The sequence below is a fragment of the Drosophila montana genome, unplaced genomic scaffold (assembly GCF_035044405.1).
Source record: "Drosophila montana isolate Dmon_TW-CO22-7 unplaced genomic scaffold, ASM3504440v1 contig_3031_1, whole genome shotgun sequence".
Taxonomy (NCBI): domain Eukaryota; kingdom Metazoa; phylum Arthropoda; class Insecta; order Diptera; family Drosophilidae; genus Drosophila; species Drosophila montana.
In genome coordinates, this window is record NW_026997907.1 from 131,633 (window position 1) to 154,057 (window position 22,425).

Below are 22,425 nucleotides of genomic sequence, written 5' to 3' on the forward strand. Positions count from 1 at the left end.
CTCGAGTCACCAAAACTACAACAACAACAACATTCTAAGGGCCCAACCACCCCCGCCCATTGGTCGCACTTGAACTCCAGTAATGCGCTCAAAATGCCCAAAGTCGGTCTCTTCAGTCAATCAGCCGTCCAATCAGACAGTGAGTCAACCCGCTGGCAGTTAATAACACACACAACCGCCGCCCTCCCCCACATCCAGCAGCAACCACGACCTAACACAACGCAAAGCTTTTGCCAAAGCCAAAAGAGCGCGCGCATGTAAGAGCAAAAGCTCTGCGCTCCGAACACGGCAAGAAATTTTAGTAAACATAACGGCACTTGCTGGCAACTATCTTTGTCTGCCTGCCGCATTTCGTGCAGTGCTCGCTGTGCAGCCCTCGCAGTCACAATTGCGCTCTTGGGCTTGCGTGCGTAAAGAGTGCGCAACAGAGTGTCCGCAATGAAACGAAGGCGCGTTCAGTTGTAGTTTACGCGTCGGCCGCAGCACAACGCATTCGAGCAGGCGGAAAAAAAACGTTGTATGCGCAAAGCAAAGTCTACGAAATAGGCAAAGACAGTTATAAGCAAAACGCAGTTCAGTGTGCTGCCTGCCAGTGCTGTTTAGTATTGTGTTATCAGTGGCGGCAGCGACAGACCGAATTGTAACGTTGACAGGTGAAGAGCAGGTGGCGGCAGAGCCGGTGGCAAAAAGCCACAAAGACCAAAGTAAATTAAACACTTAAAACCAACAATACAAATACAAATACAAACAAATACGTGTGTAAAAATATATTTTGTTAAGCGCTGGTCTCCTATATACACATAATTTAGAGTGTGGAGTGTGTGTGTTTGTGAACTGCCTACCTTTTATGTCGATGTATGTGTTTGTTTGCTGTTCGCGCCTCTCAATTAACGTCCCGGACAGAGCACGAGGCTTCAGCCAGGTAAGTGGCCAACGTTGTTATTGTAGTTGTTGTAGTTGTTTTTGCGCTGAACTGCATGTTAAGCCAATAAAAGGCATTAAAATTAAAAAACGGTAAATGTAACGAAACAAAGCAGAACTTAACGAAACGAACGGCCGCTAATGGACTTTGTCGGTTTTCACTTTCATGCATTGAAATCAAAAACGGAAGCAGCTGCAACAAGAACAACAAAAACAAAGAGAAAAACAACTAAAAGAGATGAACGGCGTCTTTCGCAATTAAAAACTCATTTTAATGCCCTATTTATACACATGTTCAATGCAAATTTCAAGTTAATGCTAGCGCGTGGGTGTATGCGTGTTTGTTTGTGTACAAATATAAATCTTTTAAATCGTTTTCATCTTTGGCCATTAGCGAAACTCGCCAAAATAACACGAATCCCGTTGTTATAAACAAAGTAGCTGCCAATGTATACACATCAATACCCACACACAAAAGTTTAGCTACGGTTCAATTCAAATTTAAATTCGCCTGGCTAAGCAAGGCAATGGCCGCACAAATGATTTTTGTTTTTCTTCTCAATTTACAAATCAACTCGCCGCTTGTCGCAGCCGTCGCCGCAGCCGCCGCAGCCGCATTGTTGCGTGCGTTGCGGCTGCTGTTCTGTTGCTTGCTGCACATGTGGAAATGTTGAAATGTGGCAATTTATTTATACAATTTATGTTATTTTTGGCCTCAAGCAGCGGCGAAGTAAATTGCACGCAGTGAAATCAGTTCAAGCTGCCAGCACGCTACACACATACCAACACATACCCATACAAAAATACTCTATGTACGCGCTGTGCAGCTAAGAACCTATGACAACACGAATCTATATGTATGTACACACTGGCAGGCGACACACTTTCGAAATTCCAAAGGGAGCGGCAGGGGAGAGGAATGCGCTGGCAGCGAGCAGCAGCAGCCAACAATGAACGGGACCTACTACAAAAACAACAATATGTCGCATAGTTGCCGTTAGGGAATTGTTCAGGGTTGGGAAACTAACAAATTTTCAGCAGCAGCTCAGCTTAAAGTGCATGGCCAAGGCACATACACACTCACGCGCACACACGCACAAACACAATACATAACAAAGACAAATATACGCACACAGCTGAAGCGCGCTTTTGGGCGCTGAATTTGAGGCAAGTGCTTTTGTTTTTACGAGCAGCCCAGCAAATAATAGCATTTTTTGTGTGTGTGGCTCTCTACACCAGTTTACAACAATACACAGAGCAAAAGGGGGGGTTAATGTCGAAAGATAAGGACAAAGAAAACGGAAGACAAGTGCACAAAGCGTCGCAAATTAAATTTAATTCTCAGAACTAACATAAAAGCTGCAATTAATGCAGCAGAGAAAGCCGTTTACATGTGCATATAATTTGCATTAATTCAGCTTGGGCAGCTCTCAAGCAGTCAAGGACAGTCAATGTGCTCGGCATGCTCTTAAATTTGACCTCAGCGCAGACAGCTTAAGCCTTAAATCTTGTCATTCATTTAGGTTTTAATGTAGCGAAAGCTCAGTATCTGTTTCTCTCAGTGAGCACACACACACACACACACACACACACACTAACAGAGAGCGGTTGTAGCTGAAGTTGTAGCTGAATTTGGTTTAACACTGAACACAAACCTTTTGAGTTAGCCCGCGGCTAAGCTGACCTTTTTTTATTAAGAGCACGCCACCAGGCGCCCACACACACACACACACACACACAGGCAGACACACGCAGAGCGGGAATTGTCTGGGGTCCGCAATTTGATGTTAACACAGCTGATTGATTTATTGTCTGTTCACTGGCTACAAAAAAAAATAAGAAACGCACACCAAAAACATATACAACAATAACAAATATAACACAAACACCAAGTTGATCAGGAAAATGCCAAAAGTCCTCAATAAGCCGAAGTCGCAACGTGTGCAATAAAAACAAAAAACGAGAATAACAAACGGGCACACTCTCAAACACACACACACACACACACACACATACAAACTCGATGGCGTACTCAGTCAAAGCAATAGACATGCAAGTGAAAGGGCTGCCGTATATATATAAATGTGTGTGTGTGTGTATGTGTGTGAAGCTTGCGCTGGTGTGCGTGCATGTATTGTCGCCATAATTAACAGTTGCGACGACGACGACGACGACGTCAGCGGCGACAGCGCGTACTAGCCGCCATTTTAATTTTACGATAACTGCTTTCACCTACTTGTTTTCACCCATTGTATGAGGAGTGCATGTGGCAGCACACACACACAAACACTCACACACACACACACACACAAACACACCCACACTAAGAGCAGAAAATAGTCTCGCAGTGCGTCACCAGCGTCATAGAGTTGGAAATATTTTCACGGCACGTCACCAGCAAGCATCACAGTTCTTTTTATACCGTGTACTCGAAAGTGGGTAAAAAAAAGAGGGTATCATGAAGTTGTGCAAATGCATTTGACAGGCAGAAGCATGTTTCAATGAGTGCATACTGCATCCTGTAGAGTGCATACGTTTTTTGAGTCAGTTTTCACAAACATATTTTTGATGCTTCTTTGAACTCCGTGTTGGCAAATGGAGCACCCCACATTTTTAAGGAATACCCTTAACTTTAGCTGCATACACCTATAATACATATGCCCTAAAAATTAAACAACAGTCGAAGAATAAACACATAAGTTTTTGAGTCGGATTTTCACAAATATTTTCCTTTTTTGATGCTTCTTCTTTGAACTCCCTGTTGGAAAACGGAAATGCCCACGTTTTTAAGGAATACCCTTAACTTTTGCTATGTACAAACATATGTAGTACATATGCCTTAGAAATTAAACAACAGTCGAAGAATAAATACAGAAGTTTTTTGAGTCAGTTTTCACATACATTTACTTTTTTAATGCTTCTTCTTTGAAACGTAAAGGCCCACATTTTTAAGGAATACCCTTAACTTTTGCTATGTACAAACATAGTACATATGCCCTAGAAATTAAACAACAACAGTCGAAGAATAAACACAGAAGTAACTCAGGAATAAATTTTCCATTAAATGCGCTGCGTGTGAGTTTGTTTGAGTATAAAAATATATATATACATATGTATTTTTTTTTTGTGTCTAGAGAATCTTCTAGTTGCGCGTCCTCGACTTAAATACTCATGGTTTTTTTTTTTTTTAATTTTGGTGTGTCAAATGAAATTTACTTTGAAAATTAACATTCAAATAGCGAGTACAAATTGTGCGCTCACTTAAATTAAACATTCCGTTGAGTTTTATAACATGCCAAGGCGTGTGTGCTACCAAATTTAATAATCATTCCACAGCTTGTGAACATAATTTATGGACATCGTCGTGATGGACAGTGACATCACACTGAAGATTTTTGTGTGCCTGAATTATACTAAAACTGCATTATAATAAGCATACAAAATTCCAAAGTTCTGTCTTCCATGTCAAATCATTTAGTTGAGCGCTCTCACAATTTACCAAAGTAAACTAATTTGCCATTGCATCAATTAACTTTGCCCTTTCGAGCGAAACGTCCGCTGGCTTTAAACGTCGTGTGACAGTTTAATGATGCCACGTACAGGTAAACACACACACACACATACACACTGGCAGGTAAATAGTCCGTCATTACATACGTGCGCCCGTAAATCCCTGGACACAACTTGCAGCTCATGCCACGAGATTCAATCAAAGTGAGACGTTATATCCAACCGCACTTAAGCTACTTAACCAACTTAAATGTATCAATATTCCATGTGGCCTGATTTTTTCCATACCCTCCACTCTCGATTCACCTTCATGAATTATTCCGTTACGGATTCAGTTGGGAATGTTTTCTTAACATGTGAATATCTTGGACTTAGAGCTTAAACTGGCTTAGCCAGCATATACATTAAAAGCGGCTTAGCTCACATTCGTGGAATTTAATTCATGTTATTCGTTAGCAGATAATTACAATGCTTCGTCAAGCAGTTAACTTTGTCTGCGCTTAAACTGTTTGAGAATTCGAAATGAACTGCTTTAATTGGCGTCAACTTGTATTTATTATAGACAACAAGGTTACATTATTTTTATTTTAGCTTTTGTTTCCTTGACTCTTTGCTAAAAGATATTTTCTTTGAGTTTTTATAAACGAAAATATTTTATTTAAATTCCTGGGTACGAGCGCAGTTCTTATTTATTAACTTGAAAGTCTTTCAGTTTCAGTCTTTGTTTATTACAATTTGTAGAACAATTGTGTATCCATTTGTTTATACATATGTAATGGGCACTCGCAACTGTTATTGAAGCGTTCGAAAAGATGTGTTTACTTAACAATGAAAGTCATGGACAGACAAGGATTCGTAAAAATGTTCGAGGGGCTGGGCACAGAACACAAACGTCTGTAAATATCAATGAATACTATTCGGAACATTCACGCATGGTCGAATGCTATGCTAATGCTATTGCGTGTTAATGCAAGCATTTCGAATTCAACGTGAAATGAATATGAAATGAAATGATGTATTAGAAAAGCACATTAGATAGGTGTGTGTGTGTGTGCGCGTGTGTGTGTGTGTGTGCGCAACTGCGTGTTATGCGTGGCGTATACGCAATGCGGGCCTGAAAGTATGCAGCACTTTGTTTGGCTTCAATTTCCGTAATGAAAATGAAAGTAAAGCATGTTAGATATATATAGACATAATATGTACAGTAAAGCCTCCTTTGGGAAAAACATTTGCACGTGCTGCTTAAAGATTTGCCGCCTTGGCTTGGCTTGATTTAAAGAAGCAGCTTGAGTCGGAGCAAAGTGTCCGTTAGTTGAAGCTTCCACTGTACTTTTGCAGTTGTTATCCTTTTCGGTGGGCTAATTATAATGTATGTAAATGAAAAACAATTTCACTAATACGTTTGGCATTACGTTTACTGCGACGCCCATTAATAATCCAAAAACTTTGATTTATTGCAGCCGCAGGCCACAAAAACAACAACAACAACAATAATTAACGACAACGCGCCCGAAACGGACGCAAAATAAACACAAAATTAAATAAGAAACAGAAAGCAAGAGAAAAGCAAAGGAAAAAAGCGCAACAAGAGGCGCAAATGCTTTGGCAATTAAGCCAAAAATTGTTAACAAAATGCGCAATGCATCAAATTCAACAACAACCAGCAGCAACAACAACAACGACAACAACAACAAGACGAACTGAACTTTGGACGCGCAGGACGGCGACGACAGGTGGCAGTTGGGCGGCCCGCAGCGCCGTCGCCGTCTCATTGAATTCATTTCAACGAATTGGCCAAAACGGCACGTAAATTGGAAAAACGAAACGTAAATTTCTAAAACGAAAAGCTGATAAAACCATAAGTAAATGTAAACACTCAACTAAAAGTTTTTCCACAACCGAAATCAACGACTGTCGTTTCTAGCTTTTTATTGATTTTATATAAAATATAAAAACCACAAAAGCAACAACAACAACAACAACAACAACAAATGACATTGAACAGCGGCAAGGGAAATAAACAAAAAACAAAAGCAAACGCAATGTGAATAATTTTACTCAATTGTAGCACGAAACAATAAGAACAAAAAAAAAATATATATATATATATATATACATATATAGATAAGCACCTTTCACCTCTGATGATTCAAGACAACGCGCACACACACACACACACAGACACAGCGCCACACACAAAAAGCCCATAAAAGTGTGCTATAAAAATAAAAACGCATAAATTCAAACATATAAACAACGACAAAAAAGGCCAACTAAAGTTCAAGTTACAGTTGAAACAAACGCAAAAACACACAAATTAGCCGCAGGTGACAACAACAACAACAACAACAACAATTACAACAATTACAATGCCTAATTGGCCAGGACAATAGGATAAAGCGAAACAACGAGAAGGCAACAACTGAAAGCAGCAAAACGACAAAAAGCAAGACTGATTTTTATGTTTTAGTTAGCTTTTTATTCAAACAAACCCACAAACTAAAAGCTACAAAATAGAACTAGACTAAAACCACAACGAATGCGAGCTACCAAGCGGAAGCCTTAGCAAATTCGCCATTTTCCAGGACAACAACAGCAACAGCAACAACAAAATTATCAACGTTCATCAACAGCAACTGAAATTGAAACTATTGAAGCAATTTGCAGCGCAATGTTTGTGTTCATTGCCGTCCTGTTGGTCAATACCTGTCTGGCTGGTGAGTATACACCCAAAGAAAATGCATATAGATCAAGTAAAAATTGGCCTAAAAACGAACTGAGTTAAAGCTGAGCTCTAGAATTTGCACCTGGTTTATTTATTAGTTCACATTTTCTTCTTTCAAACCACATTATTATATTTTCATTATATTTTGTGTATTTTATTGAGTGCGTACTTTTGAGTATGTCTAATTTTTGCGATGCGTACAATGAGTATCTATACCACAGACAAACGTATATGTTATGCGTAGCTCTGGCTGCAATTTAACATGAACACTCAACAAAATATTTAGTAGTTTTTTTTGGACGTTTCGAACCAGTTCCTCGTGTTAATGTTTGGTTCCTGAAACTGATTCATTCGTTAGTTCATGCTTTCTTATTTTCAAGAACATTACAATATTTTTATTATATTTTATGCCTAAATTCCAAAACAATTTGATCTTAAGTTAAGCATTTTAGTACTTTTATTGAATGCGTACTTTTGAGTATGTCTATTTTTTGCTATGCGTACGATGAGTATCTATGACAAAGGCATATGTTATTCAAAGCTTATCTGTGCGTAGCTCTGTCTGCCCTTTAGCTATCTCTATATCTATAATTGTACTCTTTTATAGGTACAATACCAGCTACGCCGGAAAATATAACCGTAACATTTTTAACGCCCACCGCAGTGCGTGTCTCGTGGCAAACGCAGATTGATCTAAAGGCGCATCCCATTGAGAAATACATTGTGACCTATAAGCCCACAGATGACAGGTAGGTACCTCTGGCATTATACAAATTAATTATACCCACACACAGATGCGCACACACACACACACACACACACACACACAGATACGCAGTCAAACACAAAGACAACATGCCCTTTTAAGCAGTTCAAAGAGTTGCTGCAATTATGCAAAAAGGCGTCGCTGGCTTTACAATATTTTATGCAATTGACAGGCTCAAAGTTTTGTGTCTGTGTGTGTACTTTGTGTGTGTTTGTTTGAGTTTGTGTGTGTGTGCGTGTGTGTGTGTGTGTGTGCGTGCTATGGCCCTGAGCTAAATAACGACTCGAGTTAAGGGCTCGCGCTGGAGGGGAGTTCAGGCCACAACAGCAAATACAAAGTTAAAGCCAAAATGACCGCGTCTAAAGGCAAAGCCCAAAAAGAAAAACAAAAGCCGCGTGTACTTGAAGTTTTCCAAGTTATTGTACACTGAGCGAAAATTTCAATGAATTTTAAAATAATGTAAATACCAAAACAAAGGGTGCTATATAAATAACTTGATAAGAATTTATTGTTTGGAAGAAAGGTAAATTATTTTAAATGTGCGACGGGCAAGGCCGGGTTATACTCGCTGTAATAGACATATGTCAAAATTTCCCACCCCCATAACTCGGTCAAATCTCATCTGATTTTCACAAGGTTTGGCTCTTTGTTCATGGCTTGGCCTCTAGATCAATCGTTCATCTAAATCTGTCAACATTATTTTTGGTCGAAATTCATGTAATAATGGTACTCTCAAATATCCTATATATGTAGACGTAGGTCTAAATTTCCCACCCCCATAACTCGGTCAAATCTCATCCGATTTTCACGAGGTTTGGCATTTTGTTCATGGTTTGGCCTCTAGATCAATCGTGCACCTAAATCTGGCAACATTATTTCTGATCGAAAATCATGGAATAATGGTACCCTCAAATATACTATATGGACACATGTCAAAATTTCCCACTCCCATAACTCGGTCAAATCTCATCCGATTTTCACAAAGTTTGGCATTTTGTTCATGGTTTGCCCTTTAGATCAATCGTGCATCTAAATCTGGCAACATTTGTTTTGGTCGAAATTCATGTGAAAATTGTACCCTCAAATATCCTATGTAGACATAGGTTTAAATTTCCCACCCCCATAACTCGGTCAAATCTCATCCGATTTTCACAAAGTTTGGCATTTTGTTCATGGTTTGCCCTCAATCGTGCATCTAAATCTGGCAACATTATTTTTGGTCGAAATTCATGTAATAATGGTACCCTCAAATATCCTATATAGACACATGTCGAAATTTCCCACCCCCATAACTCGGTCAAATCTCATCCGATTTTCACGAGGTTTGGCTCTTTATTCATTGTTTGGCATCTAGATCAATCGTGCATCTAAATTTGGCAACATAATTTTTTTGTCGAAATTCATGTAATAATGGTACTCTCAAATATCCTATATATTTAGACATAGGTCAAAATTTCCCACCCCCATAACTCGGTCAAATCTCAACCGATTTTCACGAGATTTGGCATTTTGTTCATGGTTTGACCCTCAAATATCCCATATAGACATTGGTCAAAATTAGCTAAACCATATTAAATGCCCAATAAAATACTTTTATTGTCAGCTGTAAGAGAGATTGCTTTGGCATCCATTCCATTTTCTCTCAGTGTATTGAACTGCAGGCACGCGGCGAGAAAGCGTATAAACGGCTGCATAGAAGCAGGAAAGTGCGAGGAAAATGCGAGGTAGAACAAAACATGCTTGTAATTGTAATATTTTCTGTTCTAGCCGCCAGCTGCGGCTGCTCCACATTGTGCCTCCCTCTCTCCCTCTCTCTCTCTCTCTCTCTTTACTACCTTCTCCTTTTACTGCGATTTCTCTCGTCTACAAAAGAAAAGGAAAAAAAAATAGAATATCCAATTCAAGTGGCGTTGCATATTTCGAGTAGAAGTCGAACTGCGACCAGGAAGGACTCTGCTAACGACTGCAAACTAAGGACTTCCGCTTGTGCTCGAGACGTGGCTGGCTTGTGGGGATGGGGAGACGGGGGAGGGGCAGTAACGGGACACGTCAAATGTTGGAAGGACATTGGAATGCCGTGTAATAAGTTAAGTGCTTGGCTTTTGTGACTTTTTGACTGCGGCTGCAATGCCGTTAGGCAGGCTGTTGCTGTTGTCCTGCCCTGCCTCCTTTTGTCTCAGTTGTTGTTGTTGTTGTTCAAGGTGTTTTCAATTTAATAGCTGCTGTTGCGTGTGTGTGTGTGTGTGTGTGTGTTGGGTTGCATGCGCGTGTTGTCTTTTATGCCCCATGTTGTTCTTATTGTTATTGTTTCTTATTGTTTCATAAAGTTCACGCCTATATCAAAATTTTATTACGTTTCATTTCATTGTTTTTTCGTTATTGTCTTATCTACAATTCTCATGGCTGGACATTATTTATAAGTTGGTTTGTTTTTTTAATTTTTGTGTTTTTCTTTACTATCGATTTTTAGTGCTCGCACTTATTAGAGGGGGGCTACTCAGGGGGGCTGTGGATGGGGGGGGGGGTATCTTCCAGCCGTTTTTCGAGTAAAATTGTGCTGATGAATAATGTATGATTAGTACATAGACACGTTGACGATGACTCGACTCGCTGAATGGGTCTATAACCTGCTAGTAGTCCCTCCCCCAATGGGACTAGCCCCCCCCCCACACACACAAATACATTTAAATATATGTATGTGTGTATATACGCCCGTGTGCTAGACGCGTAGACAGAAATTACATATCTCTAGTTGCATGCCTTTCCTAGTGGCTTTACAAAATAGATAAATGTGTATATAACATATGTGTACACTGAGAGAAAAACCATGCTCTTAAGACTATTATAAACGTAGTTCCTGAGATAAAGAAGTGTTGAATATCCCGGATTTTTAACAAAGCTGATTGTTATACGAAAAAAAACCAACTTAAATTCAAATAGATAATTTTTATAAAGAAATTGGAATGCTCAAAAACAATTCTTAAATTTAGCACAACGATTTTTGGCCTTAAAAAGAGCTTATGGAATAAAAATATCATGCTTAAGTGCGGCAATTTCTAACTTATATATACCGCACTAGATTTTCTCCGAGTGTATGTACATATGCATATGTGTGCCATGGCCTGTCGCCTGGCAAAGGATATCTAGTTCAAATTGTCAAGCGCCATCAATAACAATAATAATTAATAACAATTACCGACCGACCATTCCGCTGCATAGATTGCTATTTTCCAATCAATACGGAAATATATTCACAATATACCATATGAACTATATGCAATTCAAATATCAAAGAATTTGTTAGCAGCATTTATTTAGCATATTTCGAGCATTTGCCAGCTGACAGCTCCTAATTACAAGCGTTACGTGGAAAAGGCCAAGAGTCAAGGCCCCGCTAAGTGTGCTACACAATTTGCACTTCCGTTTCGGGCTACTTCCACTTAACATTTTGTTTCGCTTTATTCTTTTCAATCGGTTAATTGGTTTGGATATTATCATGCATATAATTTTTGAAATTTGCATTTCAAACTAAGCTAAGCGAGCGCAGGTGGTAATTTTCCTGTCTGCCGCACAACATGACGTATACTTAATCAACTATTTTTTTTTGATTATATTTGCGCTTAAACGACACAAAAACTTTTATCAACTTAGTCAGTTAGTTTGGCATTTAGAAGCGGATAAAATCGGGGAGCGGCCACGCTTGGAGCCATTTCAAGTTTTCAGAGAGCTCTTGTTGGGTTTTTTCTTTAGTTAGCTCGGAAGTGTATGAAAATATTTAAGTTTTTTTTTACTTGTTAACTTTCACTTTTATTATTATCCTGGTTGAGAGCCCAGAGAAGGTGGTTGCAGGACTCGAACCTGTGTCCAGCCTGTGCCGTGCTTGTCAATCTAAAGTCATTTTTGTAAGCTGCTTAAAAAAATTTCCAGCAAATCGAAACAGATTTAAAATTAGTTGAATATGCGCCCCGGAGGGCAATAAAGTTTTAGCCTGATTGGACAGAAGTTTCGGGCTTAAAAAAGCACATATAATGTATATACTATATGCAACCACAACTTTTCATGCCACACACAGTGGGTGCATTTGTATGTGTGTGTGTGTGTGTTAAAGTTGTGTGTCGCAAAATTGTAGAAAATATGAGAGCTGTGCAGCTTATGCTAAAAACAAAACCAACAACATAAAACCCAAAACCCGCACAATGTTCAACATGAGTTATTAAAAATGCCAAGCAAAATGTTTTCCACACACACGTGTGTGTGTGTGTGTGTATACACATACACATATAGCGCATGTACATAGCTTGCATTTTCAATTCGGAGTTTGAGTAATGGACACAACATTTTCGAAAGGGGCCAATTGTAAGCGAGGCGCGATTGTTTATTCAACGGCGCCGGAAATCCATTGGCCTGGAACCTGAACAAAAAAAAAAAGGAGAAAGGAGAAAGGAAAAAGGCTAAATCAACTAACGGTTATTTGGGCGGATTATTGGTAAGGGAACGCAACAAAGAATCAAACACGAAATTGGGAACAATTTGAGCCCAGCTACTTTTGTGCATTGGGCCCATATGAAAATTCAATTCCCCAGCGCTAAATTCATCTGCATTGCTAATGCGAGCGACTAAACCAGAAAAACCACCAAAACGGTTTTGGTGTGCGTGCAAATTGCGGTTAGCGGTGGATCCGAACCGTTGACCTCTCTACCCCCCCCCCTCTCTCTCTCTCCCTCTCTCTCGACATTTGGTGTTAACTTACAGAAGACAAAAACTTTAGACACATATGTTGCCTTATTTGGCTGCATAAAGTTATCATAAAGCGGTCCCAAAAACAATTTTGTGGCACTTAAGTAATGCATGGGGCATATCAGCTATATAAAAACAAACGACATGCATCTTTATTTAATTTGATAGCCAGCCAGGGGAATATACAGGGTAGTGTCACGTACAAACAGACAAGTGCGGCTCGTTTTGGCAAAACTTTGCTGCATACATTTATGGAAATTATAAAGGCAACATCTGGAAATGTGACGCAACGTGTTTAGAGAAAAGAAACTAGAAGCAGATTATTAAGTCGAATCGAATGATGGGCCCAAGAGATCTGTGGGGGATACAGAGAGGCAAAGCGCATGGGAAGAAGATAATAAATCATATACGGCACGCTTTAATTAAACTAAAATTACTTAATGATTGAGCAGCTCTGACTTAAGGCGTAGTTAGTATAGAAAAGCAAAAATTGTATTTAGCAAGAACGAACAGTTCTCAACACAATGTCGAGCATTAAAAACTTTTTCTACTTACTTTTAAAGTTGTTTATAATTCCTATAAACTAAATCCCAACTTATAGTTCTTGTATATAATTATATGCATTTCCTGCTCGGACTTTTTACAAGTTTCAAACACAGAACAACCTTCAAATATGGTAAATACATATAATTATTGAAAGAATATAAAAAATATAATAAGGCAATAATAATTATACGTTAACTCAAACCAAAGAACTTTAAACTATTTGATTAGCTAAATAATTGATGGGCAAAGGACAAGTGAAAGGAAAGGATAATATGGTCAATAAAACTATGCTGTTTAATAATAAAAGTCTAGGATGTGAATTCGACTTTAAAATCAAAACGATTTCTCTGAGCTAAACTCTAAAAAAGTGTATGATAATTATATATTTAGTTTTCGTTTTTTTTCAATAGGGTATTTGCTAGTCGTTTGTAGTTTAATTATTTACACACTTGCCGCTAGTTTTTTTTGCTCTCTCTTTGTTTTTGTTATGGCTGCTGGCAACAAAAGGCGATTCCATTGGGGCCCATTGCGACGTTCCGTATGTGTGTGTGTCTGTGTGTGTGTGAGTGCATGAATGTAACTGTAACTGTATGTTATGCATGAATAATGAATCATTTGTCAGGCCGTTGTGTAGCGGCTGTAACACTGTAACAGGAGACATCGCACCAAAGGCCAGAAGTCTAGGCTTTGCCTGGCCACGCACTTGTTAGCTTAGATATATACAATATATATATGTATATATGTGTATAAGTCCAGCTATGTATATGGAGGCGTAATACGAGCTCAATTGCGGGAAAATCTAGGACATGTTTGGCTAACTGCCTGGCAAAGTGACAAAGTGAAATATTGGGCCCATGCTGTAATTACGAGCCACGGACCTGGCCTCATATTTCACGTCTGCTCGCAGCTAACCATTTATTGTAGTTTGCGCAATTAGCTGCACACACACACACATATATATATATATATATACACACACATCTTGTCACAGTTAGTTGCCGTTCGAGAGTGGTAATTGAATTAATTTAAGTTACAGGGTTGTACAGGACGTTGCCGGCAACAGCGAGGCCATTGTCCTGGACCGTCTGCTGCCCAGCACACAATATTCCCTATCTGTCACAGCCATTTGGATGGGCAAAAAATATCGCAGTCGCGGCCAGATTAAATTTCGCACTCTCGGTAAGTCCACAGCTCGAGCTTAATATATGTCATTTTCCTTATGTAATCCGTGCTTTCTCCCGCCCATAGATCTGCCCAAGAACACATCACAGCACGACTTTCCGCCGGGCATCTATGGTCGCAATGGCTCCGGCAATGGCAGCACCTTTGCCGACGATGTCACCTCCACGGCCACCAATACGCTGACGCACAGAACTGCGCGGGAGCTGCCAACGGTAAGTCCGCATCTGAATAATCTATAATCTATATAAAAGTGCATACTTAATTTCAATCTTTTAGGCATTCATAACGTTCATACCTTTATACTGTAGATAACATTTTTGTATTCCACTTGATTTTCCAGATACGTGGCGTAGAGATTGGCATTGTGCTCATCGTCCTGATGGTCTGGGCGGGCGCCATTGCGCTCTTCTTCAATCGCTGGGGCAAGATCCGTATGCTGCTGCCCTATCAGCCGGACTACAAGCACGAGCAGCTCAAGGTGCCCGGCACAGGCGTCTGCAGCGCCAGCGGCTGCAATGGCCAGCACTCGCATCAGGTAGGAATTGTATTGGAGATATTCCTCCATTCTGGGGTGGGATGATCGAGACTTTAATGGGGGCTTGTTGGGGTTAAGCGGCGCAACTCGCTGGGCTAAAGGGGTTAATTATTATGTAATTTGTTTAATGAGCGCGAATTGAACTTTAACTATGTTTCATTTCTGTTACGCTTTATTTATAGAACCTACACCCCGATTTCTTTGTCAAGGTATTCAAAAAATATTTAATTTCTCAATTACTTACTGCAAACGAACAATATATTTTAGTTTTTGTTTTGCATTTCATTAGCTTTCTGCAAATAAAAGTCAAGTAAATACTATTTGAATTTTAATGAAACAATTTGCACAATTTTCTTCAACCAGTGCACACAGCCCGCCCCGCAGCCCCCGCTCTATCGAAAACCATTTCTATCTCTTTAAAAACTCTCTCTTTGGGGGTATATATTGTATATAGTTGTCTGTTTCAGCGCTATGTCAGATATTATTCGGATATCTGGACGATATGCCAGAATAATTTCATTTTCTATAGCATACTTTTGTGCTAACTGAATTACTTCGGGTTCAGAATAGTTTCCGTCTGCATTATAACTAATTTCGGGCTACGTAAGATTCTATTAGCTAACGCTTTAACTTTTCTACTTAACTATAATTTGCTAAAGAACAAAGCTTTTTCTAGTTTTCTATGATTTCGCTTTGCCTCATTTTGTAGAACTTCAACATGATACTCTATCAAAAACTGACGCTCTCTGGAAGTTTTTGTTAGAGTACAAACGCTTCGGTGCGCACCGAAGATATTTTTTATCGCCTTCTTCTTCTTCTTAGAAACGTACTTCAACTTTCTCCAAGCCAATTTCCATATACATATAGTCACATTTAGAACTGCACCCAGGCGGTTGACCCAACCAGTTCCATTGATCCATCGATCCATTGATCCATTTGTATATGTTTGATGGTTTCGAGCATGGAAACATCTAAAAAAAAAAAAATTAAACCATTTTCAAGACAACCCCCATCTGCATTTCCTATACATATTTCGTAATTAGTTTAGCGGTTTTGGTTATTAGCTTTTGTTGAGCTTTGTTGAGGTGTCGAGCTTTCAATAAAAATCACTGACAAAAGTTCCTTAATTCCACCCCAAAAATCGCTGTCGCCTGCTCTTGCTCTCGCCCGCTGCCGCTCTCTCTTTCTCTCTCTCTCTCTCTCTTCTCTTTCTCTCTCTCTCTATTTCTCGTGTTTATCGCTGCACTCAGTGCTTGCCCCGCTGCGAGGGCTGCGGCATCTTTGATCGCTGCTTTCAGTATCCGCGCCGGGAGCTGGAGCGCGATTGCGGCTGCCAGTTTGCGCTGCTGCACAAGGCGGACGTGGAGAGCTAGCAACCAGTGCATCGTGAACCGGTCACGCCCACAGCGGCCGTTAGCCATAGCCATGGCACGCCCATCAATACCTATGTGCGCGGACCCAGCGTCGACAATCAGTCCATTGTGGGCGCCCATGTGCTGGATCATGTGGATAGCATAGATAGCGCTGTGCCCGATAGGGATGCGGATGTGAATACAGATACGGATGCCAGAGATAACGGCTGCCCGCCAGCCGAGGATGAGCAGCTGCTGCAACGAGAGCCGCCGCCGCCGCCGCCGCAGCGCCTGCTGCCCCTCTCGGTCAACAGCCATGCCAAGCAGCGTCGGTTTGCGCAACAGCGCAGCATACTAAAGAACTCGCAGGAGCGCACCTTTGTCGAGGAGAACGAGGTGCTCGAGGCCAAGAAGCAATTGATATTGCGCCGACGGCGCCTCTTCAGCCACTATCGGCAATACGATCAGTGGCGACGGCGACAGTTCAGCTATGATCCCAGTTACTTTCGCCCGCCTCCGTTGCCGTCTAGACCGTTGGCATATGCTGATTACGGCACAGCTGCCGTCGGCAATGCCGGTGTCGGCATCAACATTGGCGCACCACTCATCGGATCTGGAGTCGGCAGCTCCACATCTGCGGCGGCCAATGTTGGACGCCGGCGTCGACAGTACCGGCGACAGTATTCGTGCGCCGATCGCAGCCGGGATGGATCGCGCGAGAGTCGCGGCTCGTCCACGCTGCAGCTGCAGAAATATCACAGCATGGTCGCCAGCGATACCATACACACCGAATCGTCCATGCTCAATCACAGCAACTACAGTGAACCGGCCAGCGTAAGTGCTTTTCGAAACGCCAACCGAAAAACGAAAAACGAGAAACGAAAACCGAATCGAACGTTCGCTTGTTCATTTTGTGCGATCGTTCGTTCATTCGTTCGTTCATTCTTTCGTTAAGTTCGTTCGTTTCGCTCGCTTATCGATTCCGATAATTGCACCAAACGCCATGCACTTTCGTGTTGTTGTACATTGGGCACGTTAATCGTTAATCGTTTATCGTTAAACCGTATACCGTTTGATCGCCCGCCGTTTGCAGCGTTGAAAAATATTTTAGAGCACCAAATACAAATACGCACCTAAACACAATTTACACCTTGTACAGTTAGAGAGTCAATTCTAGACTCGCGCTTCACCAGAGCACAGCCAGAACACAGCCGACAAATTCAAATTCACACTCAGTTTACGTATCGCTTTTGTAGTTTTGTGCAGGTTGCTTTACGCTTTTCGCTTGCCGTTGTTGTTGTTGTTGTTAATCGCCTGAAGAGGACATTTACTTGCATAGAGCTTAGTAAATTGTTGCGGCAACATTAAAGCCCTTAACTCCTTCGATATAGAAATTGTGCGTGTGTGTGTGTGTAATGTCTGACATTTCTTCCACCTCTCTTTGGGCCTCTTTCCTTATCTGTTCTTTCTCTTCTCTCTTTCTCTATTTCAATATTGCATTGAGAATACAGTTCGACAGCAGTGAATGTGGCGGCACCTTTGCTCACCCACCGTTGCACTGCAATAGCCGCGTAAGGAACTCATCGCAAAGACTCCAAAATGTTGGCTCATTATTCAATGCCTTACTAATGATCTCTATCTTACAGCACATCCACATGCTCGCGGAGGAGCGTTCCACATCGATCTCAGAGCGCTGCACACGCAGTCGCATCAATTCGGCCATATTCGTCTCGTCGGAGGGTCGCGGATTCGATTCCATTGAGTTCCTGCGGCGCCACGGCTCACAGAGTGTGCTCTGTCGCAAGGCCAAGAGTGCCGAGAATATTACCGACAATGGACGCAGGGTAAGTACTCGTTATACAGCACACAAGCAGAGAATTAATATTTGGCTTGCAGAAGAGTCTGCGTCCGTGGCGCACAGATGATGACTCCGTCCAGCAGCAGCAGCAAAACTCCTCCCAGGACATTGAAATGAAAGAGTGCGGCGGCAACGCTGGTGAGCTGCTAACGCTGCCCGTGCTCCACGACGCCAAGCATCCGAAAACAGCTGTGACTAGTTTGCTGGCGCGTGCCTCTGCTATTACCACGGCCAATGTCATAGTAGGCAGCATTTCACTGGAGGCACCACCGCCGTATATGCAAGACGATGACACCAACTCTATATCGGCGTTGATCCACAGCGATGCCTCGGCTATTGTGCACGACTCACAGGATTCTGCAGAAACAGTCGAGGAACTGGTGCATGTGCCGCTGCTGGCCAGCGCAACGGCCACGTCCTCAATTTCTGCCGCCTCCACGCCCAGCATTGCCATAGAGGCCAAGCCGCGTGTGCTAGTGCATCAGCGCTCATCGACGGCCTCCTCATCGCCGCACAGTAGCCCCAAAAATCTGAGCCTCGGCCTCAAGATAATCAAGCCCAAGATTGGTGCCGTGCCAATGGTTTCCGTGTCGGGACCATCGCCGCCTATTGAGAAGCCGCCGCTGGCGGAATGCTTGTAACAAATGGCAGCCGAAACATTTATCTAAGCGCACTCACTCAAGGCAACTGGATACCCAGTCCCAATCACAGAAGAAGCACCAGACACAGGAAAACCCACACAAACTTACCCACACAAACTTACCCACACACACACACACACGACGCCCAATCCTTGACTCAGATGGAAAGGTAGTTAGAAGTATGCCAGCTGCTCAAATAAGTGTTTCGGTAAAGCTGGGGAGGATTAATACGCCTCTTCAGGCAGTAGAAGTAGATGTAGATGTAGGAGTAAATATAGAGCGTAGGGCGTAGGTATAGTTATTGTACCAAAACCAAATAGAGGGCATCGACATATTGCAAGAAAGCTTTGTATATTCAACAATGACTGAAGTATACACATATGAACATTAAAAAACTATAGACGATGTTTATAAGGCGTTATAAACACACACAACTGATAAATCAGCTTTAACGACAAACAAGTAAACTATCAGGCTTTAATATTATGATGAATTTCTGGTTTAACCCTAGACATAGGCAGACTAACAACCTGTTGATGAAGTTATATACTCCTAATTGTTCTCCTATACCGATATATACCTATAATATATACATATACACACACATATTAATAGTTATAGCCAAACCTAGGGCACTCTACACATGTTTATATACATATATACACCTCTATAAGTATCTATTTTCACTAACAGCCTATACACGTATACCCTGAAAATAGTCGAAATACCCACTAAATAGCTTGTAGGCACAAATATATTGAACCTAGTCGAAAATGTTACTTACTTACTTACTAGCTAACATATCAAATACCCACGACCAAAAACGAAACGTTGAAACTGTAAACTAGTCTATAAATTTAAATTCCTATAATGATATTGTAATTATTGTCAAGTAAGAAAGTGCCCAGGATGAGTTCTAAGTGTTTTTAAAACTACTTGTACTTGTACGTTTATGTATAGATGTCATTTTAAAATATATATACTCCTTTATAGTTATAGCTATAGATATATATATAGGTGTATGTACGAACTCCTTATGTATCCTTTTAGTGTCTAAGCATGCATTTTCAAACCGTTTCACTTGATGTACCTACACAAACATATATGTTAGTTATATCAATTATAGAACTGATGGCAGCGCAGAAACCATTTGCTCTCTTCTCTAGGTAGTTCTTTACCCTGTAGTTATGTTACTTAAATTCTCTGAGCAATACTTGCTTGAATAATCCCCTACTAATACTATTTAACTTAAACTATACACTCTGTTTAAACAATTCTTATGTATATACACGCGCACTCTACCAAATAAGCTCTTAAACCCACTTTTAATACAATACGAACTCCATACGCAACTATGAGTAAACATTTCAAAACTGGATTATCGAATGGAAGACGAAATGTTGTTATTAAGGAATTGTCAATTTATGGTCCAAAGCTACAATAAAAAACATGAAACAAATACCATTTGAATGGGTAAGAATTAAGCTTAACTAAGTTATAGTTGGTCTACGTTCAATTCGCGATTAAATAAAATATATATGGATGTGTATTTTTTGAAATCAAATAAACGAATTACCTAATTAAAATGTGATTTTCAAGAAATTTACGGATTCAACTAACACATATAATTTTAAAATATTTTGTATACATTTATTTTTATTTATAAGGCATATTTTCAACCAGATCTTTTTGGTTTATTTGCAGATTACATTTTCATTGCTGCACCTTTCAAAGATCACACAATGATTGCCCTGATCATAGTAGCTGCGTCTAAGCACAACTTGTTCCACTTGCGACACCAAACGCTCCAGTTCCTGCTCCTCGAAGACGTGGTAGTAGCGCAGAAATGTTGTGCGCTGCTCGTCTTTGGTTTTCCAGGGCACATAGACATCCTGCTGCTGGAACTCGGTGCGATTTGTGTGCACCGGCAGCGACACAGGCACCTGTAGCTGCTGTTGATCCAGCTCCATGCTTTCCAATTGCTGTGCGAGCTTCTGGCGCTGCGCCTGCTCTGTGGTGCGCTGCTTGTTGACGGCTTTGTTCTGCCGCAAGTAGGCTGATTTGTTGTCGTTCCGTCGCTGATCCTTCGCCCAGACATAGACGAGCGCACGACCGCCTGGAAGCAGCACACGGGCCATCTCACGCAGCGCTGTCAGCCGTCGCTCCCTGCTGGCCAGATGATGTATGACCGCAATGCTGACGCAGCCATCAATGCTGCTGCTGCGCACCGGCAGCTGCAGACAATCGCAACGAAAGACGTTTCGGCCTCGCGCATTGCTAACGCCCAGCAAACCCAGCGAACGATCGCAGCCGATGTCCAGCAATTGGGGATTACAGCCGAGATATTTGCCATTGCCACAGCCCACGTCCAGCAGCACCGACTGTGGCTCAAAGCTGTTCAGGAACTCGGCAACTTGCGGCCAGGGAGTGTGACGCGTATCGCTAAAATGATCCGCAATCTTGTCATAAACTTCATGCACATTTTGCTGCTCCAGGTGACTTGCATGCGTGGCCAGCTCGTCAGTCACTGCCTGTGGAGCTGTCGTCTGACGCGTATCACAGAGCGTGGGATATTGGCAATCGCAGGGTCCTCGGCGCAATCGCCTAAAGGTGAGTGAAGTTCGTTTAGTGCGCGACTGCGTCGTCAGGCTGCCGGCTGGCGTGGGTATGACATCAATGTGTTTGGGCTTGATGCCGTGCGTCCAATCATATCGCGATTCGCCGGACATGACTAGGAGCGAACGGCGTGGCAACAACACGTGCACAAGCTCCTGACCGCGACGAAAGTCCATGACCACATCAGATTGCAGCGAGAGCGAGAGTATGGGATCTACGAAAGCGCTGTGTGTGTCCACATGCGGTGGTATGCCCTGTCCGGGATCATACTCATTGACAGTCAGCTGATCGGGCGTATCAAGCGCTGGCGCTTCGGTGCAGGCCAAGCGCTGCCACAAGAAATCACATGCAGTCGGAATGGGCTGTTCCAGGGGTTGCAGCGGATCCACATTATTGCTGCCGTAAAGAAACTCATAGCCAAAGTGCTTGACATGCCTGTGCTTCAGCGTAGTGTCCGCCGTGCAGGCAGAAGCAGGGCCAACAACAGCAACTGCCTGGAGCAGAGCTGTTTCCTCCGCTTCACTGACAAAATTGGGCAGCAGCACAAGACCGCTGGGCAGCGTCTTTTGCCAACCGTTTTCTTCTACATCCTTGGGCAATTGCAACACGTAACTGAGGTAGGCAACGGCGCCCTGCTGACCAATGGTCGCCAGATTGTGCATGCCCTGGTACACAAGCTGAGAGTCCTCCAATGTGGTGCACATCAGAAAACAATACGATTTCGAGGGCAGCATCAGCACCTGCGAAACTTGGCCGCCTGTTGCGGCAGCCGCAGCCAGCAGCGCTTCTTCGGTGAGCCCATTGCTCAGTCCCACGTTGAGTATGGCCAGGTAGAGCGTAGGTGAGTCACTTTGAGACACATTACAGTCAGCTTTTATAATTGCCAGACAGCGTCGTTGCTTTTTCTCCGCCTTTTTGGCCTTGTTTACCTTTTGCTCAACGTGCATCTCGCCAAGTGTGTGCACAATTGCCTAAAAAATACCAAAAATCTTGAATGTGTGTACACACTAGCACGGTCGTACATTCACCTGGAGGC

At 41.9% G+C, this 22,425-nt stretch overlaps 2 protein-coding genes across 2 annotated transcripts; one reads left to right on the top strand and one right to left on the bottom strand.

The window, feature by feature from the left end:
- Nucleotides 1-493: 493 nt before the first annotated feature.
- LOC135430678 (uncharacterized) lies at nucleotides 494-20,364 on the top strand. The gene is given in 11 exon segments (XM_064685442.1): nucleotides 494-922; nucleotides 5,892-7,148; nucleotides 7,764-7,905; nucleotides 14,242-14,384; nucleotides 14,454-14,599; nucleotides 14,728-14,922; nucleotides 15,105-15,131; nucleotides 16,173-17,108; nucleotides 17,786-17,845; nucleotides 17,921-18,118; nucleotides 18,171-20,364. Coding segments are annotated over 10 exon segments (2,496 nt in total). The 5' UTR covers nucleotides 494-922; nucleotides 5,892-7,102; the 3' UTR covers nucleotides 18,774-20,364.
- A 47-nt stretch (nucleotides 20,365-20,411) lies between these two features.
- LOC135430682 (alkylated DNA repair protein alkB homolog 8) lies at nucleotides 20,412-22,367 on the bottom strand. Its single transcript, XM_064685446.1, has one exon. The coding sequence runs from the start codon at nucleotides 22,334-22,336 to the stop codon at nucleotides 20,468-20,470; it is 1,869 nt and encodes a 622-aa protein (XP_064541516.1). The 5' UTR covers nucleotides 22,337-22,367; the 3' UTR covers nucleotides 20,412-20,467.
- Between the last annotated feature and the right edge of the window lie 58 nt (nucleotides 22,368-22,425).